Below are 22,172 nucleotides of genomic sequence, written 5' to 3'. Positions count from 1 at the left end.
TATGGAAGATCCACTTCCGCGATCGGAGCACAATCCGAGTACGAGAGCGACTTGCTTCCCGAGTCCAGCGACCACCAAATCTGTTTCTTCCAAAAGAAACTTGTGAGAAACGTAACCTAAGTAGGTCCTGTTTCCGTTCTGTTCTTGACACAAATTGAAATACTACTGGTTAGTTTTTCAGATTAAGATTGACTTTGACCTGGTACCAGGTAAGGCTTCATGCTATTGTCCCCGCTGTTTTCCAGCTAAGATGACCATGCTACACTCATCTGCACGGTATTATTGCAACAAAAAAAATCAGGCGAGAGTAAACACCCTCTATTTGTGTGTATTCCAACTTAGATTACTCAACATTAGAAGCAATTGTAGTGATTGTTTGGGGACAAAACTTCAAAGTGTTACCGTTCAAAAGAGATCAAAACCGTCAAGATTTTCCAAACGGTTCAACCACAGCATTTAATTTACTTAAGCAGTGTCTGAAACTCATGTCAAAAAGTTAGCGGACAGCAGGGCAGACAACTCTGAAAAGTTGCCTGCCCAGCCATAACGTTGCCTGCCCCATTTTTCACAACTTGAAACACAATAAGACGACTAATCACAAAAAAACACTGTTGCAAAGTATTAAGGATTGATCATCAGAATATATAACAGACCAACACTTTAAATGTAAGTTTATTATAAATTTACTTATAACACTCATTGCATGTATATGACATTGCTGTTTTCCATCTGCCATCAGTATGTACCTGTATTTACTCATCTTCATTCATGCAATGTTTGCGTTGCGTCGTCTGCTACAAGCCACGTGAACTCCTCTTTCACGATGCTTTTAATGTACGTTTACGTTTTGTAGCGTCATCAATTTTGTTAGCTTCCTTTGAATCTGTCTTCTGGGGCTGAGGTTTTGGCTTGATTCCTAACCACTTATCCATTTTTCTTGTGTTCTCTGTCTACTTTGGAAAATGATATGCAAATGGCCGACCTTATAACGCTCGGGAGAGTCCGGAAGCACGAAGTTATTCGATGCAGGCTTCTGATTGGCTGCCGAGTATGCCAATTGTCAAACGAACCGAAATTCCCTAATTTCCAAACCGAGCAAAGATTTCAAAATCGGAATACAGCAAACGTTTGATTTTTTTTTTTTTTAATTGTTTTTTTCTTTTTTGTTCTTGAAAAAGTTGTTTGCCACCCGGGCGAGACGTTTTGTAAGTTGTACGCCCGACGTAAACAATGCACGCCCCCGGCGTCCGGGCAAACGTTATTCCAGACACTGCTTTAGGTATGTCTTGGGTTGGGATTTAGGGTGAATTTTACTGGATTCTTAATTGGGTTCAATTTAAATAAACGGTGCCATTTTGTACCTTGCAATTTCACGATCACATTACGTCACATCTCAGTATCGATTAGATTTTAGCGAACTGGATTTTTGGTTTAATTGTGGACTAAATCCCATTCATAAATATATAAAATAATTTTCATGACTTTTCCAAAGTACGATTTTTTTTTCTGAAATACAAGAGAAGAACTTTACTAAAGTTCAAGGCCATTAAGCGCTTTGGGAAGTCATTGACTTGAAAAGCGCTATATAAAATTTCCCATTAAAGTACTGTACTCATAAGTGAAACATCTATTGTTCTTTCGGATTTATTTTAATTCAGCTTGGTTACAAAAAAGAATGTGTTTCTGTTTTTACTTTCGGACACCTTAAAAGTATTTTGATTAAGATGCCAAGACTGTTTATTATTTTGACTATTATAATCTGTTTACATCATTCTCATTATTGGCCAATCATTTTGTTCTCTGATTTGCTTTTCGTGCACCACGGCGATGCAGTGGTTAGCGCAGTTCTGAGTTTATGAGATCGAACCTCCTGTGTGGAGTTTGCATGCTCTCCCCGTGCTTGCGTGGGCTGTTGATCTCGAACAGATGAAAAGTTACAGGTAAGTATATCGGACGATTGGCATAAGGTAAGTGCCGCGCAGAATTGTTGTACAGTCGCGCTGCTGCCCATCGCTGGTGAAGGGCAACCCCTCCCACGGCTGCTAAGGCGCTGTTCGGCTTCCGACTGCTCACAAGTGAGTATGGGTTGTTGTAAAAGTGGGTCCCGCTTCCGTAGGCAGGTAGCCCTTCTAGAGGGACGTGTCCATGAGCTAGAGCAGTTTAAAAAGAAAATGTTAGGTGCCGCGGACACCACTGTTAGCGTGGGTTGTAGCGAATCTGCTTGTCCGGTTAGCACGAGGCCTAAACGGCATGCTAATCGCGGTGAGCCAATTCAGACACATAATAAATTCAGCCCCCTAGCTAGTCCTACTACACCCCGGTCTACTGGCTCCCGCTCCCTAGTTATAGGTGACTCCATCACCCGTAACTTAAAGCTTAGCACCCCAGCCACGGTTATGTGTATTTCTGGGGCCAGAGCACCCGACATTGAGGCTAATTTGAGGGAGCTGACATGATAATCTAGACACCAGGATAGGGCTAGCTACACTGATATAGTCATTCATGTTGGCTCTAATGATACTACAATGAGGCAATCTGAGATTACAAAGATAAATATTGCTAGGACCTGTAATTTCGCCAGCAAGATGAGTCAGCATCGAGTAATTGTCTCTGGCCCCTTGCCTGCGAGAGGCAATGATGAGAGGTTTAGCAGACTAGTCTCACTAAACCAGTGGCTGGAAAGTTTCTGTAGTCAGCAGGGATTTAGGTATGTGGATAACTGGCCTGCTTTCTGGGGCCGACCTGACCAGCTAAGGAGAGACGGCCTTCACCCTAACTGGGAAGGTGCTCTCACTCTTTCTAAAAATATAAATTACTGTTTAAGCCTTCCATGACAGGGTACACTAGTGCAGGGCAGGTCACGGGTGATTAGTGAACCTGTAACCACGGGTGTGGAGTCTGTAATGCTAGAGCTAACTAGCGCTATGCTAGATTCATGCAATTCACATAGTTTTTGTAGTTTAGAGTGTTCCATTGCCTGCACCACACACGCTGATCTGTACTCTTCTATAGCATCTTCCTCTGTGCTTCTTACCTCTGATTCTCCCTTGTTAGGTGAGGAGGGAGAAGACATAACATTATTTTCTACCACTAGTAATCCTGCTACACCACCTGTCAACAATATTCCTGCGGTATGGAATTCGGGCCACATCTGCCATCAAGGCACAAGAGCAGTATAATCCTGTGGAGGTTACCACTAAGGTTGCCATCAAGGTTCAAAACTCGGCAAAGGGTTCATCTCAGTCCACAGTGCTGAAGCTTGGCCTTCTGAATATTAGATCACTAGCCTCCAAATCTTTATTTGTCAATGATCTTATTAATGAACACAATCTTAACCTTATTGGACTTTGTGAGACCTGGTTAAAACCAAATGAGTTTTTAGTGTTAAATGTGGCCTAACTTTGTGAGTTCGCACTTGGCACGACCATGCAAAAAAGGTGGAGGCGTTGCTCTTATATCGGCTGGTAAGTTGAAATTTACTCCTGGTACCCCTACTGTTTTTGAAACGATTGTAGCACTTGTTATGAGGTCCTTAATGTCAACACCAATTTATGTAGTTGTTGTGTATCGCCCACCTGGACCATACTCCAATTTTTTGGATTAATTTTTGGAACTGTTAACAGACTTAGTAACTTATGCGGACAATGTTGTAATTATTGGTGATTTTAATGTTCATATAAAATCCCCATCAAATTCCCTTGAAATTGTTTTTAAGTCACTGATTGATACATTTGGTTTTAATCAAATAGTTGATGTGCCCACTCATAAAGATGGGAACACTCTAGATCAGACCTGGGCACTCCGGTCCTAGAGGGCCATACGTCCTGCCAGATTTTGAAGTTTGCTCTTCTTTAACTCAGGTGATACAAATTATAACCTCGTTAGCAAGCTAGCAAGTGCTCGTTAACGATACTGGTGATTGGAATCACCCGTATTGGATCAGAGAAACCTCAAAAATCATGCTGAACATACGGCCCTCCAGGACCGGAGTGCCCAGGTCTGCTCTAGATGTTGTTCTGGCCCGTGGCGTAGTAGCCTCAAATGTTACAGTGTTACCGTATCCTAGTGCCATCTCTGATCACTATCTTGTTAAGTGTGAGGTGCTGTTTAATGTTTACTGTGATAAGGAAAATATAGGCTTTAGCAGTCGCATTATCCGCCTTACAACGGCATTAGCTTTAAAAGAACTATTACCTATGGTAACTGCAGCCTTCCCTTCGTACAATGGGTCTGTTGACTAGCTTACAAACAACTTTAATACTGCTTTGGTTAATGTTCTTGATTCTGTGGCGGCCCTAAGGCAAAAATTTCGACCTAAGAAGCATACACCTTGGTTTACTGAGGAAACCAGGTCACTCAAACAAGGTTGCAGAAAACTTGAACGAAAATGGCGTACTACAAAGCTGGAGGTCTTCCGACTGGCCTGGTGTGAAAGCTTGCTTAAATATAAAGTAGCTCTTGCCTCAGCTAAAGCATCGTTTTTCTCTAAGATTATTGTTAAATATAAGAATAATCCGAAATTTTTGTTTGACACAATGGCGAAACTTTTTTTGATGAAAAGATTCAACTAATCAGGAATGAAATTTTAAAAGAACGCTCTGTAACCTCCTCCTATCTCAAAGATGTGAAGGTGTTAGGTAAGGACTGTGTCGGCGGTTGTTCAGAAACATTCTCCAGTTTCAATGATTTGTCCTTTGATAGTCTAACACAGATGGTCAGTAGGGCCAAACAAACTACTTGCCTGCTTAATCCGTTTCCAGCTTAACTGGTGAAGGATCTGTTTGGGATCTTAGGACCATCAGTTTTAAATATTATTAATATATGGCTATCCTCGGGTATTGTTCCTGTAGCCTTCAAGTCTGCCGTCATTAAACCCACACTTAAGCGACCTCACCTGGACCCAGTAAGCCCAGGTAATTATAGGCCAGTGTCAAATCTGCCATTTTTTGCCAAATTGCTTGAAAAGGTCGCTGCACAGCAGTTAAATGACTTCATGTCAGAAAATAACCTCTTTGAAACTGTCCAGTCAGCATTTAGGGCAAATCACTCTACTGAGACAGCTCTGGCTAAAGTAACCAATGATCTCCTTTTAGCAATAGATTACGGTGCCTCATCAATGTTACTGCTGCTGGATCTCAGTGCTGCTTTTGGTACTGTCGACCACAATGTATTACTTGTTCGTCTGGAATACATTGGTATCTCAGGAACTGTACTCTCATGGTTTAGGTCCTACCTGTCAGACAGGATGCAATATGTTAACTATGGCAATCTGACCTCTAAACAATCTAATGTCCCCTGTGGTGCTCCACAGGGCTCTGTACTTGGCCCCCTTATTTTTAGTATTTATATGATCCCGCTTGGTGAGCAACAATAATATTAGTTTCCATTGCTATGCAAATGACACTCAAATGTATGTGCCACTGGAGACAACTGGACAGTTAAGTTGTAGAAATCTGGAGGCTTGCCTTACTGATATTCAAAGATGGATGTCACTTAAATTTTTGCGCCTTAAACCAGAAAAAAAATGAGATGTTAATTATTGGTCCAGCTCACTGTTGTGAGTTGTTTTCAAACACTACCCTGAACCTAGACAAATGTAATATCACCCATAGTGACTCGGTCAAATATCTAGGTGTTATATTTGATCCTAATCTGTCGTTTCAGTCACACGTGAAAAATATTACTAGAATAGCTTTCTACCACCTCCGTAATATTGCGAAGATTAGTCCGATGCTGTCCCAATCAGATGCAGAGGTTTTAATTCATGCGTTTATTACTTCTCGGCTTGATTACTGTAATGTATTGCTTTCTGGTCTCCCAATGTCTAGCATCAAAAGTTTGCAGCTGGTTCCGAGTGCAGCAGCTAGACTTTTGACTAAGACCAAAAAGTTTGAGCATATTACTCCTGTATTGGCCAACTTGCACTGGCTCCCAGTCCACTTAAGATGTGACTTTAAGGTTCTCTTATTAACATATGAATGTTTGCATGGACTTGCACCCTCTTATCTCTCTGATTTGATTCCCCCTATGTTCCTGCACGGAGTCTGCGCTCGGAAAATGCCGGTCTACTGGTGACTCAGAGAGCCAAGAAGTCTGCAGGCTTGAGAGCTTCTTGAGAGTTCTCCAGCCAGGCCTTGGTGCTATGGAATGCCCTGCCTCCGGAGATTAGATCTGCAACCTCAATTGAAGTTTTTAAATAAAGGCTTAAGACACACTTCTATTCCAAAGCTTATGATGCCCACCACATATTCTGTATTGTCCTGTCTTTTTCCGACTGCCTGCCTAGTGGTGATACCAAGGAAAAGGACGAATGGAGATGAGTCAGCGGACCAGCGTTTGACCTGAAGCATGTGAACGCCTGCATGGACCAGCTGGCAGAGTTGGGAAGTTGCGTCATGGCCGTCATAGACTTTCTGAACTAGTTTACAGGATGGGGGCGTTGCTGCAGCCTGTCACTTTCCGGACAATTTTTTAACATGTTACCTAGTGTTTACTATGTTTGTGTACTGTAATACTAAATATAATTCACCCTGGTCATCCTGAAAGGGGGATACTACTTGCGAGTTCCCTTCTCAAGGTTTCTCTTTTTCCTCACGCTGAGGTTTTTGAGTTGTTCCTTGCCCACATGTTGGTTTAAGATCAGGTAACTGTGTCATTGTAATCCTGTGCAGTCCTTTGAGACATTATTCTGATTAAGGGCTATATAAATAAATTTGACTTGACTTGACTTGACTTAGCACTCCGGTTTCTTCCCACATTTCAAAAACATGCATGTCAGGTTAATTGGCCGGTCCAAATTGTGAAGGAGCGGGTGACTTGTCTGTCTCTGTGTGCCCTGCTACTGGCTGGCAACCAATTCAGGGTGTCCCCTACCCACTGCCTGAAGACAGCTGAGATTGGTTCCAGTACCCCCGCGACCCTACTGAGGATAAGCAGTGAAGATAATGGATGGATGGATGGATATGCTTTTCGTAACCAAGGATATTTAATGAAAAGAGAGATCTTGGAGAGGACCGAACATGTTGTATTTTTTTGCATCCTGAAGATTCTCTCCTGTTCTCTTTGCAAGCTCAAAATGTAATGATGTCTTCTCTCCTGATTTTGAGTATCTACTTCACCATCTTATCTTACACTTTTATTGATTGACATCGCTCCCAACCAAGTAAAAATAGAGAGGTCAAAGAGAGGACCCTCCGAGCATGTTGTATTTTTTTGCATCTTGATGGTTCTCTTCTGTTCTCTTTGCAAGCTCAAAATTGATTGATGTTTTCCCTCATTATTTTGCTTATCTACTACGCCATAAACTTATCAATTACACTACATTGATCAATATCCCTCCCAACCAGGTAAAATCATGTTTAGATCGATCTGGTTCATTTCATATGCAATAAATATAAATGAAAATGATTTCCATAGTGCTGAACTGACATTTTCCCCACTTTCCTTACATACCGGATTGCCTCCCTATCAAAATTCTAACAAGGTTCCTCCAAGCGCAATTAACGGCACGTCAGACGCGGATTATTGATTGTCCTGTGAGGGCGCCGTGCTCCGTTTCATTAGCGCATCAAAGTTGAACTGAGTTATGTCGCAAACAGCCAAAGCACAAGTCATTATCATTGGAATTAATGGCCGATCTGATATGAAGTTCGGGTAGGCAGGAAGCCAGCAGCTCTGATGCAAGACCTACAATGACTTTGAGATTTCTCTTTTTTCTGTATGCCATGTTCCGTACAGGTTGCTCGAAACCCTGGAAACCCAAAAATTGTAATCATCAATGTTCAAGCCAAATGCATCATTGTTTCCACTAATTCAAAGAAAAATGATAAATGTGGATATCCAGTCTAAAACATGCTAAATGCGAACAAACTATGTGTTTTTTGTATGATATCTATATATTTTATGCTCTATTTCGATTATTTTTCGAGATAATACATTTTGAAGACAGCCTGTCACGTCTTTGACTTCATGAGCTGTGATGTCATCCATGTCAGAGACCAGAACAGAAGCAGGACCCACTCGCGTAACGTTACTCACAGTTTTATTGGGAAGAAGGGAAAGGATTGCACACACGATCCGGAGATCGCTGGTCGCGGGGAGCGGGTTGCTCAGACGCGGAAGTGGTATTTCCGTGGCGAGCGATGGTCGGGAAAGGAAAAAAGTCGAAAGCCAGGAGAGGAGAGTAGACGGGATCAATATCAAAAACGGGTCATTATTCGATACGGGAGAACAGACGTGGTCGAGATCAAAGCAGGTCGTAATTCAGGACAGGAGACAAGACGTGGTCGAGATCAAACAGATCATAGCGGGAGACAAACAGGAGCAAAAATAAGGGATGGGCGAAAAAGGGCTTGCCGTGTGAAAACAGAGATTCGCAGACAGACCGACAAAAGGGGACTGACAGGACAGAGTTTAAATACTGACAGGGAGCCAATCTGTCAACAAGCTGCAGCTGGCGCCACACTTGCGGGCCAATTGGGCGCCATGGGAACCGCGACAATCCGGGTAACACAGCAAACTCCCAAGCCAGTCACCATATTCCTTTATGTGTTAATTAGTCAAATAGGTTACGAGTGTTTTCATCCAAGTTTTGGCAGTTTTTGTGGAGAATGTCTAGGGGTGGTGTTGCAGGTGGGTGCAGCAGATGACCTATTTTGGTCTGCCAACACCAGGGCTGTGTCAGGGAAGGCCCAGCGGACATTCAGGAGGAACAACCTGGAATAGAAGCTGCTGGTGTCCTTTTACCAAGCAATAGTGAAGAGCATTCTCGCATAAGGTATCACCGTGTAATATGCTGGGAGCACAGCAGCAGACAGGAAAAACATACAGCGAGTAATCAACAGAGCCCAAAATATCATACTATTTTATTATACTATTCTCTACCCAGCCTAGAAGATATTAACGGCTTCCGATACAATTGCATAGACATTAACATCATAAATGACAATTACCACAATTACCACAATGGCCACATTATGCTTCATTTAAGTGGACATGCCTTCTTACCAACTTATCAACAGAGAGACAGAGAGACAGAGAGACAGAGAGACAGAGAAAGAGAGAGAGAGAGAGAGAGAGAGAGAGAACAAATTGATACTGGTCAGATGTTAAATAAGTCGATGTTATTTTTTTTGCCGCATCCTGATTAAAAGCTTTTCTGAGTGAGGGAGAGAGAAGCAGTGCGTGCAAGAGTGTGAGTGAGACAGAGAGAGTGGAGAGATGGAAAAAGATAGAGAGATGGAGAGAGAAACGCATGGTTTAAGCAGCATGACAAAGGCCTGGGACACAAACTCTTTTTAGTGAGATGCAGAGGATCGCGGAGCAGGTGTCCGCTCACAGAACAGTACAAAAAACAATATCATCCAAAAGGCATCGGCGATCTCAAGTCAACAGGTGCTGGCCAATCGGCTTGAAACTAGGCTGGCAGTTTGATTTATTTATTTATTTATTTATTTTTCCTGCGAAAGAGTGAACTAGAAAAACTGGAACGCAAAGTACCAAGGGATCTCTGAATACCTTGAGATTTATTTGGGATTTTTTTTGTTGCCGCTAAATCTTATTGCACTTCTGTTCATTGCACCATTGTTATGATGAATTATTTTTAATTGCACAATTATTATTATAAAAGAAATTGCACTTACAACTTGACCAAGACTCAAAGTGCTACCATGTAAATATTTTTGGGGTATTCATCGTGATACTCTTTTCTCTTTTTTTTTTTGTTTTCAGTCTTTATTACCCATTTATCTTGTTCATCCTGAATTCCAATGTTTAATCGTGTCACATACATTGTACAGTAGGTTGTCCTGTACTCTTTTATTTAGTTTTCGAGCTCCCTTTTAGTTTTTTACCTGTTTACCTTTCCGGCTAACTTTCAAGCTTCCTTTTTAGCTATTTAGCAAGCCATTTAGCTAAGTTGCTATTTTAGAAATGTATATCAAACCTGGTGCCCTTTGTGTTAATTAGGACCAAAAAGTAACTCTCAGCTTGACAAAGGTGGAAAACCCTGTTCTAGATCATAATCACGCTTTAATTTATTTTTGTGAAAAGTGGCCATGGAAACTTACATGTTGCTCACTGTGAACCAGAGCCTTGAGCTCAGGTAGCCGCCGACCTCTCCGGAAATGCACCTTGGACTCGATGGAACTGACCACCATCTGAAGTTGCGCCAAATTCTTGGCCGAGGACAGATTGGACATGAAAGGTCCCGGAGGGTTAACCAAGTGGTGATAAGGCGATGGCGTGAGCACCACATCCTTCCGGTCCCCCGTCAGAATGTAAGAGGCCATGACCACAAAGATGATGGCAAAGCTCAGAAGGACCCCGCACTGGCAGAACTTGCAAAACCGCCCCGGCGCTCGCAAGTTCCTCAGAATCTCAGGTTTCACCTGCAGGAATGCAAACAGATTCATGGTTGTCTGGTCCTCTACTGAGCCTAGAAAGGTGTACTTGTAGTCCATGTGGGTCAGAGTCCGTGACTGCTGCCTCGGAGCCCAGATGTTCGAGAAGTTCATGTGACTGTCCATATTGAGGCAGTCACCAAGGGCTGCCTCATCCGCGGATGCTTCTCTGAAACATAATAAAAAGTTTGATTGATTGATGTGTTCCGCAACGTGCGTTTGCAATAAAAGTCCAGTTGGTGGAATCCACAGTGAAAAACAGGAAGTTGCAGTTCTGACAGTGTAAAAAATGTTACCAAGCTTGTGACTCAGTGCCAGAAGACGTTTGTAAGAGTTGCAAAAGATTCTCGATATCCACGAGCGACGGGGTTAAGCAGTATTACTCATTTTCACTTATTTAACCCTTAGCCTATTTCAAAAGTCATACGTTTATTCTATTTTACATTTTTGGACACTTGCAAAGGAGATTAAATGGCACCTCTTTATTTAGACTACTGCTGATCACTGTCATTCATCCTGACATTTTTTTATCTCCTTTGTGTCTTATACCGTATTTTACAGACTAGGGCTGCAAGAATTAAACCCAAAAAATCGTTTAAAATCGATGACTAAAGTATTAGCAACTAATTAGATCATTGATTCTGTATCACATAATTTATGAGCCATTAATTATGTTAAATCAATGCGAAAAGGAGTGCATAAAATTCCGTTTTTATAAAAAATCTGATTTTTGTTTACATCTTTTTATTTTTTGACTGAACATTGCATCACTACCAACAAAATTGGCATACAATCTTTAACTTTGTAGTGTTCGACTGTTTCATTATGAAACAAAGAGAACCATTTTCAAGGGAACAGAAAGTTGTGTAGAAGTACAGGGGGAATAAATCAGAAAATAACCAAATAATATTAATAAACCTGAAAGAAAGGACATGTTTAACTGTGTAGAGCAGGGGTCGGCAACCTATGACACGTGTGCCAGCAGTGGCACGCGAGGGGTTAACCATAGGCATGCGAGCGCACGGCAAAATAATACAAATAATAAGGTGTTTTTTTTTAAAGCGCATTTTTACCTGAAATTCAGACATTCTCAGTTGCGCGCCTTGTTTACGGTAGCGCCCCTCTTCTTCTTCTTCGTGTGTGAGTGCGTGTCTGCGCCGCACCTCGCAGAGGAGGAAAGATCTGTGTTTTAACGCAGCCACAGAAACTATCATGACGGCTCCTCCAGCGAAAAAATCTCGTTGTTTTCAGCCAGCGTGGACAAATGACTGGGGTTTTGTGCAAAAAAGGACCGTGCTGTTTGTGCATTATGCCTCAAGAGTGTTGTACCTCGCGCATCAAGTGTTAAACGTCATTACGAGACAAAACATGAACGTGAATTCAAGGATAAGTCTGACAAGGTGGATACATTAAAACACGCTGTGTACAAGTACGGCCAACAAACACAGTCTCTGAAAACCTTTGTCACTGCTAAAATCACCACCATGAAGCAAGTTATCACATTGCTCACTGCATAGCAAAGCACGGAAAACCATTTTATATCTGCGACCAAATCAGCTGTTATTTCTGTCGCACTAATTTTCAAGTAACCTTCTGCCTTGATCCGGTTATTTCAAGTTTTAATACATTCTGCAATAAGATTTCATTGATGAATGGTATGGTAGCTGTCCATATCACTTGTTTTTGATTGTAATACGTTGTTGATGAAGAATGGTTGATTCTGGTTAATTTTAGTGGAAAAATGTTGAAGTCATGGATGGCTACAGTCCTTTCCACATGTTGCTCACATCCATTTTTTAGTTTATTGATGAACAAGAACAGTGGAAGAAAAATTGGTCAGTTACAGTGCCTCCGGAAAGTATTCACAGCGCTTCACTTTTTTCACATTTTGTTATGTTACTGCCTCATTCCAAATTGTATTGATTTAATCTCTTATCTCAAAATTCTACACAAAATACTCCATTATGACAATGTGAAAAAGTTTTTTGTTTTTTTTTACTTTTTTTGAATTTATTAAAAATAGAAAACTAAGAAATCACATTTACATACGTATTCACAGCCTTTGCTTAATACTTTGTTGATCCACCTTTGGCAGCAAATACAGCCTCAAGTCTTTTTGAATATGATCCCACAAGTTTAGCACACCTATGTTTAGGCAGTTTTGCCCATTCTTCTTTGCAATAATCTCAAGCTCAATCAGGTTGAATGGGAGTCATTTGTGCATAGCCATTTTCAGATCTCTCCAGAGATGTTCGATCGGATTCAAGTCTGGACTCTGGCTGGGCCACTCCAGGACATTCACGGAGTGGTTCTGAAGCCAATCTTTTGAGATCTTGGCTGTGTGCTTTGGGTCGTTGTCCTGCTGATAAATGAACCTTCGCCCCAGCCTGAGGTCAAGAGCGCTCTGGAGCAGGTTTTCATCCAGGATATCTCTATATATTGCTGCATTCATTTTTCCTTCTATCCTGACTAGTCTGCCAGTTCCTGCTGCTGAAAAACATCCCCACAGCATGATGCTGCCACCACCATGCTTCACTGTAGGGATGGTATTGGCCTGGTGATGAGCGGTGCCTGGTTTCCTCCAAAAAAATTTGTTTCTCATTCAGGTGCTTGTTGGCAAATTCCAGACGGGGTTCCATGTTCCTTTTACTAAGGAGTGGCTTTTGTCTGGCCACTCTACCATACAGGCCTAAATGGTGGATTGCTGCAGAGATGGTTGTCTTTCTGGAAGGCTCTCCTCTCTCCACAGAGGAACGCTGAGCTCTGACAGAGTGACCATCGGGTTCTTGGTCACTTCCCTGACTAAGGCCCTTCTTCCCCGATCGCTCAGTTTAGAAGGCCGGCCAGCTCTAGGAAGAGTCCTGGCGGTTCCAAATGTCTTCCATTTACGAATAATGGAGGCCACTGTGCTCATTGGGACCTTCAAAGCAGCAGAACCTTTTCTGTACCTTTCCCCAGATTTGTGCCTCAAGACAATCCTGTCTCGCAGGTCTACAGACAGTTCTTTTGACTTCATGCTTGGTGTTTGTGCTCTGACATGCACACTCAACTGTGGGACCTTATATAGACAGGTGTGTGCCTTTCCAAATCATGTCCAATCAACTGAATTTACTGCAGGTGGACTCCAATTAAGCTGTAGAAAGATCTCAAGGATGATCAGTGGAAAAAAGATGCACCTGAGCTCAATTTTTAGCTTCATGGCAAAGGCTGTGAATACTTATGTAAATGTGATTTCTTAGTTTTCTATTTTTAATAAATTCCAAAAAAGTAAAAAAAACAAAACGTTTTCACATTGTCATAATGGAGTATTTTTGAGAAAAGAGATTAAATTAATACAATTTGGAATGAGGCTGTAACATAACAAAATGTGGAAAAAGTGAAGCGCTGTGAATACTTTCCAGATGCACTGTATATGCTTTCAAAATACAATTTATTCTCTGAGTACAACTTACATATAGATTTTCCTTTAGTTATGCACTTTTTTGGCTGGTGCGACTTATACTCCGGAGAGACTTATAGTGCACAAAATACGGTAATTAATTTTGGTGACTAATTTTGGAGTAATTCTGGATTTTACTATATTTTTTGAAGGGTTGGCTGAAATAACCCCAAAAATGTCATTTCTTTTTGAAATGCAGACAATCTGATCAAATTTATCTAGCTTTATTCATGAACAAGTGTTTTTAGAGTTTACATTTGGAGGGGGGAATGTTTTCTTTTGTGCCACACTTTTACTCCATTCACACACGATCTGGAAAAAGTGATGAGGAAACATGAGACAATTTCCCAAGGGCAGCAAGCTTTGGTCGGAGACTCAATCGGACAAAATCTGTGTGAGTCGGAAGAGTTATTATACCATCAGGAAATTGTATTTCTTACCCAGATCCATCATCCAAAAAGGAATTTCTGCAAAAGAAAAAAACTACCAGATAATGGAAGTCAGTGAACGCAACAGCCGCATATGTCCTTTCTGCGGACGTGATGGCAGTGACGAGACACTGCTATACTAGTTCTCATTTATCAACAAGATAAGAGACCATGTAGGGGTGACTCATGACCAATAATCCCTCCGAGCAATTGTGCACTGCCCAGACCTTCTCAGCAGACAAGAAAATCTATCCAGTGCATAAAAATCGGGGCTGGAAATTGCAAAATTAGTTCCCTAGCAAATTTGACCAGAATTACAGTGCATGCAAGTAAAAACAACGCGGGTCCCCTCTGTGTGTTTTAAATATGGTATTTTGAAGTCAATACCAACACAAGATTGAGTAAAACAAAGAAAGTGCATATGTGAGCTGGAGCTGTGGTAGTACTGGAGAAGCAGGGGTAATGGAGGAGATCGTCTCAGCTCTTGAACTGTTGGATGCAACTTGTACGTACGTAAGTTTCTTATACTCGACGATAGTTATTGACATGTTTTTGCTTCTCTTGTGTTGTCAAACGTCACAGGTGTCTGACGGTTCACATTTACATGAAAAAAATTCTCTTTTTCCTGGGTTGGCGGTTGCTGAAAAATCTGGTGTTCCATTCGAGTGATTTACAAATATATCATCGAAGTCAATCTTTTTGCCTACACTCCTCGATGATGAAAGTAGTTCTTTGGCTGTGAGAATTTTAGCCATTTCCGACATTGCGACTATGAGTTAAAAAAAAGGAAGGGTTGACTCTAAGGACCGCTGCTTCCAGGACAAGTAGAAATTGAAAAAGACACCATCTGCCTAATTTTCCAAGGGACTGTGGCCGTTTTAAAAGATAATATCAAGAGCCACTTCTAGAGGAAACACGGTGACTACAAAAAGCTAACTGGAAACAAATACTGTGAAAAGAGGAAACCACAAGCAGCTGTTTTAACGGCGCAACAGCGTTTTTTTACGGAATTCTGAGAGTCAAAAGAGAATGCTACCAAGGCGAGCTTCGAGGTCGCAACGGTGATCGCCAAGCACTGCAACCTTTACAAAAGGTTGTATTTGTTTAAGACTGTTCAAAGAATGCCAGGCTTGAATATTCGGCCCTGACACATTTTCGGCTGTTCAAACCTGGACCAGTTTATATACCGTAAGTTTGGACTCCCCTGCAATAGTACATTAGGATTTCATAGGATTTTGTGATTGGAGTGAAGCTAATATTTTGGTAGGCATTTTCTATTCTATATACCAGATTTATCTGAATAACTCTTAATATTTCACCTCATAACTGATATAAAAGAGCATGTCTAAAATTTGCACGTACGTTTGACTTTAGTATACCGTCCCTTTCAAGATGGCATGTATGTTTTTAATGTTGAATTTTTATCAGATAAAATTCCCCCCAAAATGCGACTTATACCTGATTGCGACTAATATGTTTTAAGTCGCACCAGTCACTTTTGGGTTGGTGCGACTTATACTTGGGAAAGACTTATGGTCGGGAAAACACGGTACTCAAATCTATTAAAACTAAGAAAAAATGTTGTTTTTTTCTGCACCACCGCTTGCTACGATCAGAAGTTCTTCAGTAGGCCGTGGTCATGTGACTGACCTGCACGAAAGAAACAATGAAAAGGATGCAAGAGCAGTTCTTTTTATAGTTTTGGCAGGGAAAGGGCAAACAACACACAATGGAAGTGGGCATAGAAAGAAAGCACACCATTTTTCTAATCTTTTCTATTTTTGAAAAAGACAGAAATCCCATTGGCACCTTTATTTTCACTGTCGGCCTCTTTGCTTCGAAACTAGGATGTGTTTGAGGACGACGGCTCAGGTGGCTCCCCGCATTTGGCACTTGGCTTCCAACTTATCTTTTATTCATCCTTTGTTTCACTGGAGGCCCGTGCAAGAACAGCATAATTAATCAGCTAAATAAAAATAAGGTGTGTTTTTTCAAGGATGCGTGCAAAACAATGCATCCGCTTCTCCCAATTAATAATTTAGCAGGCTCAACTTATTTTGCACCTGGGATAAAGTCATTGACGTGCAGAGGAGGCGGGTGACCTCACCTGTCATCATGGAATTAAAAATTAAAAATATATTGATTTATTGAGTGTTTTGAGTACGGCTGCATCATCCACCCATCCATTATCTGCATCGCTCATCCTCAGTAGGGTTTCGGGGGTGCTGGAGCCCATCCCAGCTATCTTCGGGCAGTGGGCAGGGGACACCCTGAACTTGTTGCCAGTCAGTCGCAGAGCACACTGAGACAGACAACTCACTCGCTCATTCAGACAATTTAGACCGGCCAAATAACCTGACATGCTGTTTTTTGGAATGTGAAGGAAAACCGAAGTGCCCGGAGGAAACCCACCCAAGCATGGGGAACCCATGCAAACTCCACACAGGAAGGCTTGTGGCTGGATTTGAACTAATTACATCAGAACTGTACGCTGCATCAATTAATCAATAAAATCAATTCAAATTGATTATTTAAAGTGTTGGCAATTAATTGGATCATTGATTCATTGTATCACGTGATTTATAAGCCACATCAATGCAAATAAGAATGCTCAAAAGTCTGCTGAGACGCCGAGAGGTGTAGTACCACTTTTGTCCAGCAGCAGTTGCCAAGGCCGTTTTTATAGTCAAGTCAAGTCAAGTGATGTTTATTTGTATGGCCCTTAATCACAAAGAGTCTCAAACGGCTGCACAGATCAAAGACTATTGCAAACTACAGACTAGATAGATAGATAGATAGATAGATAGATAGATAGATAGATAGATAGATAGATAGATAGATAGATAGATAGATAGATAGATAGATAGATAGATAGATAGATAGATAGATAGATAGATAGATACTTTATTATGACACCATCCCCTCATCTAAAACCTACATGAGGGCAAATAATACATATAATCCACATAAAACATGAGGGCAAATAATACATATAATCCACATAAAACAAGTCAAGATGGCGGCGCGTCTACTAGACGCTGCGGCTCGGGCTCCAGTTCGTCTTTTGTTTTTCAGTGTCCCCTGATCCCTCTTATTTTCCCTTCGACTCCCTTCGCACTTACAATAATATCCACTACATCCCGAGGGATATACAGAGACCACCGGATCTCCCTGGAAGATTTGCTGCCTGCCGACAATGACAACGACGGAGAAAAGGCTGAGCTAAGCTAAGAAGGCGACCACACAGACCAGCGCTCCCAAGCATGTTCAACCAACGCCAGATCCATCCGTCCACAATGAGTGAATTGAGCTGCGGATCGCCACCAACAACGTCCGGAATTGGAGGACTTTTTTTTGCCATCACGGAGTCTTGGCTTTCCCGACGCCGCATTACATCACCGGCTCGAACGAGACGAAGACTCCGGTAAAAACAGGGTTTGGAGACTACGCGCTACAATAATAGCGGAACCATTGATACACAATGCTCACTCGATATGGAGTTTCTAGTTATGTACCAGGAGAGTTAACTGTGGTCTTTGTGTTTGCTGTATACTTTCCACCGCTAACAGTTTCACCAGATGCTAACGTTAGCATAGCGCTATATCTCCTGCCCGCTGCTAAACATCAGCTTGCACTACCCCAACGGAGCTTTATCGTCGACGGCGACTTTAATCGGGCATGTTTATTGACTGTACTCCCAAATCCTTTCAATTGTGGACTCCCCAATCTACTAATTGTGGACTGAGCAATTCGGAAAAACGCTGGACTGTGTAATGTAAGATCAAACATTCGGGAACTCTGTTTGACCCTTTCGAATCCTCCACCCTCGTCTCCGGCTATGCTGATGACTCGGCGCTGGTCTGTAGCGGCCGTAATAAAGAAGAAGTGGCGGTGAGACTAGAGTCAGAGGCGGCCAAAGTCAACCAATGGGCCACTATTAATCATCTCACCCTCAACACGGCGAAGTCAGAAGTCGCCTTCTTTTCCATGGACGCTGCGGAATCCTCTTGGTGCCCAAACATCACTGTAGGGGGTTTGAGACTCAAGATGAATCCTACTCCTACTTTCCTGGGGGTTCGATACGATCGGCGACTGACCTTCAATGAGCATGTCCGGCACTTAAGCCAAGTCATGAAGCAACGATCCAATCTCCTGCGACAACTGACCGGCACGTCTTGGGGATGGCAGCCCTTGGAGATGCGGACGAACTACATTGCCACCATCAGATCGCTCGCTGAATATGCAGCTCCTGCCTGGGCGCCCTGGGCCTCCAACACCAATATCCAGAAACTGGAGAGGGCACAATCGGACGCGGCTCGAGCAATTACGGGCCAACTTCGATCTACTCCCATTGACGCTGTCCTCCATGAAGCCCAGCTCCCACCGCTCTCCTCCGACTTCAGCTTGCCAGCCTTAGGAAAGGTTCCACCTCCCTCCCAACGATCACAGGAGAGTACTCCTCCAAAAGCACAGTCCTAAACGCCTCAAGAGAGAGGACTGGCGTAATTCCACAACCCCCATTTTATCCTCTCTCAACCTCACGCCAGAGGACTCGGAGTCTGTACATGACCCTATTATTCCGTGGCCTCTGGCGCCCCCACCACCCATTCATTTCACCCCCGTCCCAAAGTCCGCATCCCCTGCCCAACAACTTGCCACTGCAGAGGAAACACTTGCGGATCTGGGCCCAACCGACTTGTATATTTTCACCGATGGTTCCACCCTCAACGGTACGGAGAATGGAGTTGTCATCTTTAAAGGCAACACACTAATCCACTCCTGGCATGCGCCAACCGGGGCCTTCAGCAGTTCTTTTCAGGCCGAAAAGTCTGCCATGATCGCTGCAATCGCCTGGCTAGACCACAATAACGACCTGTCCTCAGCCTCCATCATCACGGATTGCAAGTCCCTCCTCCAAGCTCTCTCCAACCCTAATATAACAGACCCCTCCCTCCTGTCCCTTAACTCCTCAATTGCGGCCTTCTCCCCATCCAAGAGCATCCGGCTTATTTGGGTCCCGGGTCACTGCAACCTCCCGGCTAACGACCTTGCAGACGAGCAGGCTAAATTAGGCTCAGCCCTCCCTCAACCTACCGCCCCGCTAGACCCACAAACTTGGCTCGCCATTATTCGCAGGAGCTGCAAACCCCCCCCATCTACCCACCGACGTCTCATTTCTCTTACCTCTTCCCACCACAACCCGGAGGAAGAATCCCAGCTCTCAAAGAAAGACCTTGTCGATCTTATACGATTCCGGTCCGGTCATCACCTCTCCCTCCGAAGATGGCAACATTTGACGGGGAAATGCGAAGACGATCGGTGCCGTCTCTGCGGTGAGGACGAAGAATCGGCCGAGCATCTCTGGCTGCGGTGCCCAGCACTCCAGTCTGCCCGATACCACCGCCAGCTGGGATTCTCCTTCGGAGAACTAAGGAGCCTCCCACAAGCGAGTCTAGCGCTACTGAGGATTATCCTTAGGCGCCTTGAGTGACTCAACAACAACAACAACAACAACAACAACAGACAACAATCGACTACGTCCGTGAGTCATATTTTAGTCATTTTTCCATCTAAAAACTATGTTTTCCCTTAGTTTTTGTTGTTTAACCATTATCATTATCGCAGTCAGCAGCAGCTGCACAGAGCGGATGCAACTCAACACGCAGTGTGCTAAACGTGGGCGCCGTTTACGCCGTTTAAGTGTCCCCAGTAATCCAATGCAAATCTCCGAATACACATTAGCCTATTTCAACCAGACATGGGACCAAGTCACACATGTGCAAGTCTCAAGTAAGTCTCAAGTCTTCACCTTCAAGTCCCAAGTAAGTCCCAAGTATTTTTTTCTTGGGCAAGTCAAGTCACAAGTCAAGTCCCGAGTCTTAGATTGCCAAGTCCAAGTCAAGTCACAAGTCATAAAAACAGCGACTCGAGTCGACTCGAGTCCAAGTCACTAAGTCTCAAGTCCCCATGTCTGATTTCAACTAACGCAACATCATCATAATTACACCTTTACCATAAAAATTGGCCACGTAATGTTCACCGGGCAACATAATAGGCGTAAGCGTTCTGTGCATATTTTTCGACAAACAGAGAAATGTGTGGCCATTTCCAATTTTCTACTTTCCGCTTTGTGAAGAAATACAACACTCCCACCCAGCTCGGCGCTCAGCTCCTGGCCCTGGGCTAGTTGTTGGTGGTGGGCCTCGGCCAGGGCGAGGTAGCTGCCTTTGAGCCGGGAAAAGTCTGGATTGTCGGTTTTGAGGCCGGCCTCAGCTGACTGCAGTTTAGACAGAAGATTTTCCTGCTCAGTTCGCAGTTCTTTTATTTCTTCCGTTTGCTTGAAGATCTGAAGAGCAGAGAAGTTGCACAACAGCACAACTTCCACTGTGAATATACGTAAATTTATTATATATTGTTATTTTGTACATTTTTATACATTGACGCATTTTATCTAACTTATTTGCCTTACGTTGCACTGTAAGAAGAATTTTCATTGTAATATTGTATAATGACTATAAAGGCCATTGATTCATTCAAATGTCAATACATTTCTTTACACTCCACACAAAAATATTTTTCCTGTTGAAAGTCATGAAAATTGGGATCAAATCCAGTGACCAGCCTTTCTGGGCGGAGTTTGCATGTTCTCCCCGTGCTTGCGTGGGTTTCCTCCGGGCTCTTCGGTTTCCTCCCACATTCCAAAAACATGCATGTCAGGTAAATTGGCCAGTCTAAATTGTCCATAGGTGTGAATGAGCAAGTGAGGTGTGTGTTTCTCTGTGCCCTGAGACTGGCAGTTCAGGGTGTCCCCTGCCCACTGCCCAAAGACAGCTGAGATGGGCTCCGGCACTCCCGCGACCCTACTGAGGATAAGCGGTGCAGATAATGGATTGATGGATGGATGAATGTTTTTCTTTTTGGCACAACATTTGCTCACCTTCACTATAAATTTGCCATATATTTGGTATTGATTTATTTATATTTCATTTTTTGGATTATTATTAAGTGTGCTTCATACATAAAATTTAGAAAAAACCCAGAAAAAAATATATTTTTAAAAAATATTTTTCTTTCGTTTTGGAGACATTTTTTCTCTTTTCTCATTTCTACTCTTTTAATAATATTTCAATACATATTTTGTATTTCATGTATTTCTTAACTTTTTTTTCCCTGTTTTCATTTTTTTAAGTATGCTACAAATATAAAATTAAAAAAAAAGAAAAACGAATATGTATGTATTTTTTCAACTGTAGTTAAATACAGAATAGATACTGTTTTCCCTTTTTTACTATCCATCCATCCATTTTCTGCACCGCTTATCCTCAGTAGGGTCGCGGGGGTGCTGGAGCCCATCCTTGCTATCCTCGGGCAGTGGGGAGGGGACAATTCACCCGCTCGTTCGAACCTAGGGACAATTTGGACCAACCAGTTAGCCTGTCAAGCATTTTTTTTGCAATGTTGGGGGAAACCGGTGTGCCTGGAGTAAATCCACGCAAGCAATGGGAGAACATGCAAACCCCACACAGGAAAGTTTGACCCCATGGACTCAGAACTGTGCCGCACACACGCTAACCAGTGCTCTACCGTGCTGCCTTCTTACTTTACTATGTTTTATAAAATGACTTGTATTTTATTATGTTTTCAAGGACCTTATTTGTAACCTTACACACACACACAAAAGTATATATTACTTTAAACGAAAACAATCTTTTTTACTTTTTGGAGTATGTCCTAACTACAGAATTAAAAAAGAATGTTGTTTTTCAAATACAGTCAATTCAAAAACATGTTTCTTCTTTCTTCTGTGTGCTTTAGGCTTCACGCTGCAAAAATACCTTAGAAAATATTAAAGTATAAAAATATAAATTTAAATAAATGCAATGACGTTTTCTTTTCTTTTTTTTT

The 22,172-nt window shown here is 42.5% G+C and overlaps 1 protein-coding gene across 1 annotated transcript in view; it reads right to left on the bottom strand.

The window, feature by feature from the left end:
• The window catches only part of LOC148347053 (carbohydrate sulfotransferase 15-like), a 65,805-nt gene extending 46,334 nt beyond the window's left edge, over window positions 1-19,471 (bottom strand). The window contains exons 1-2 of the mRNA XM_088324157.1: window positions 19,452-19,471; window positions 10,068-10,569 (exon numbers count right to left, since the gene is read on the bottom strand). Of these exons, the coding sequence (XP_088180283.1) occupies window positions 10,068-10,526 (459 nt within the window). The 5' untranslated portion in view covers window positions 10,527-10,569; window positions 19,452-19,471. The remainder of the gene's footprint in view (window positions 1-10,067; window positions 10,570-19,451) is intronic.
• Window positions 19,472-22,172: the final 2,701 nt, after the last annotated feature.

Source organism: Urocampus carinirostris, chromosome 19 (genome assembly GCF_059441175.1).
Source record: "Urocampus carinirostris isolate Australia breed hairy pipefish chromosome 19, RoL_Ucar_1.0, whole genome shotgun sequence".
NCBI lineage: Eukaryota > Metazoa > Chordata > Actinopteri > Syngnathiformes > Syngnathidae > Urocampus > Urocampus carinirostris.
Note: the sequence above shows the minus strand (reverse complement) of the source record. Positions and strands in the feature narration are given on the sequence as shown.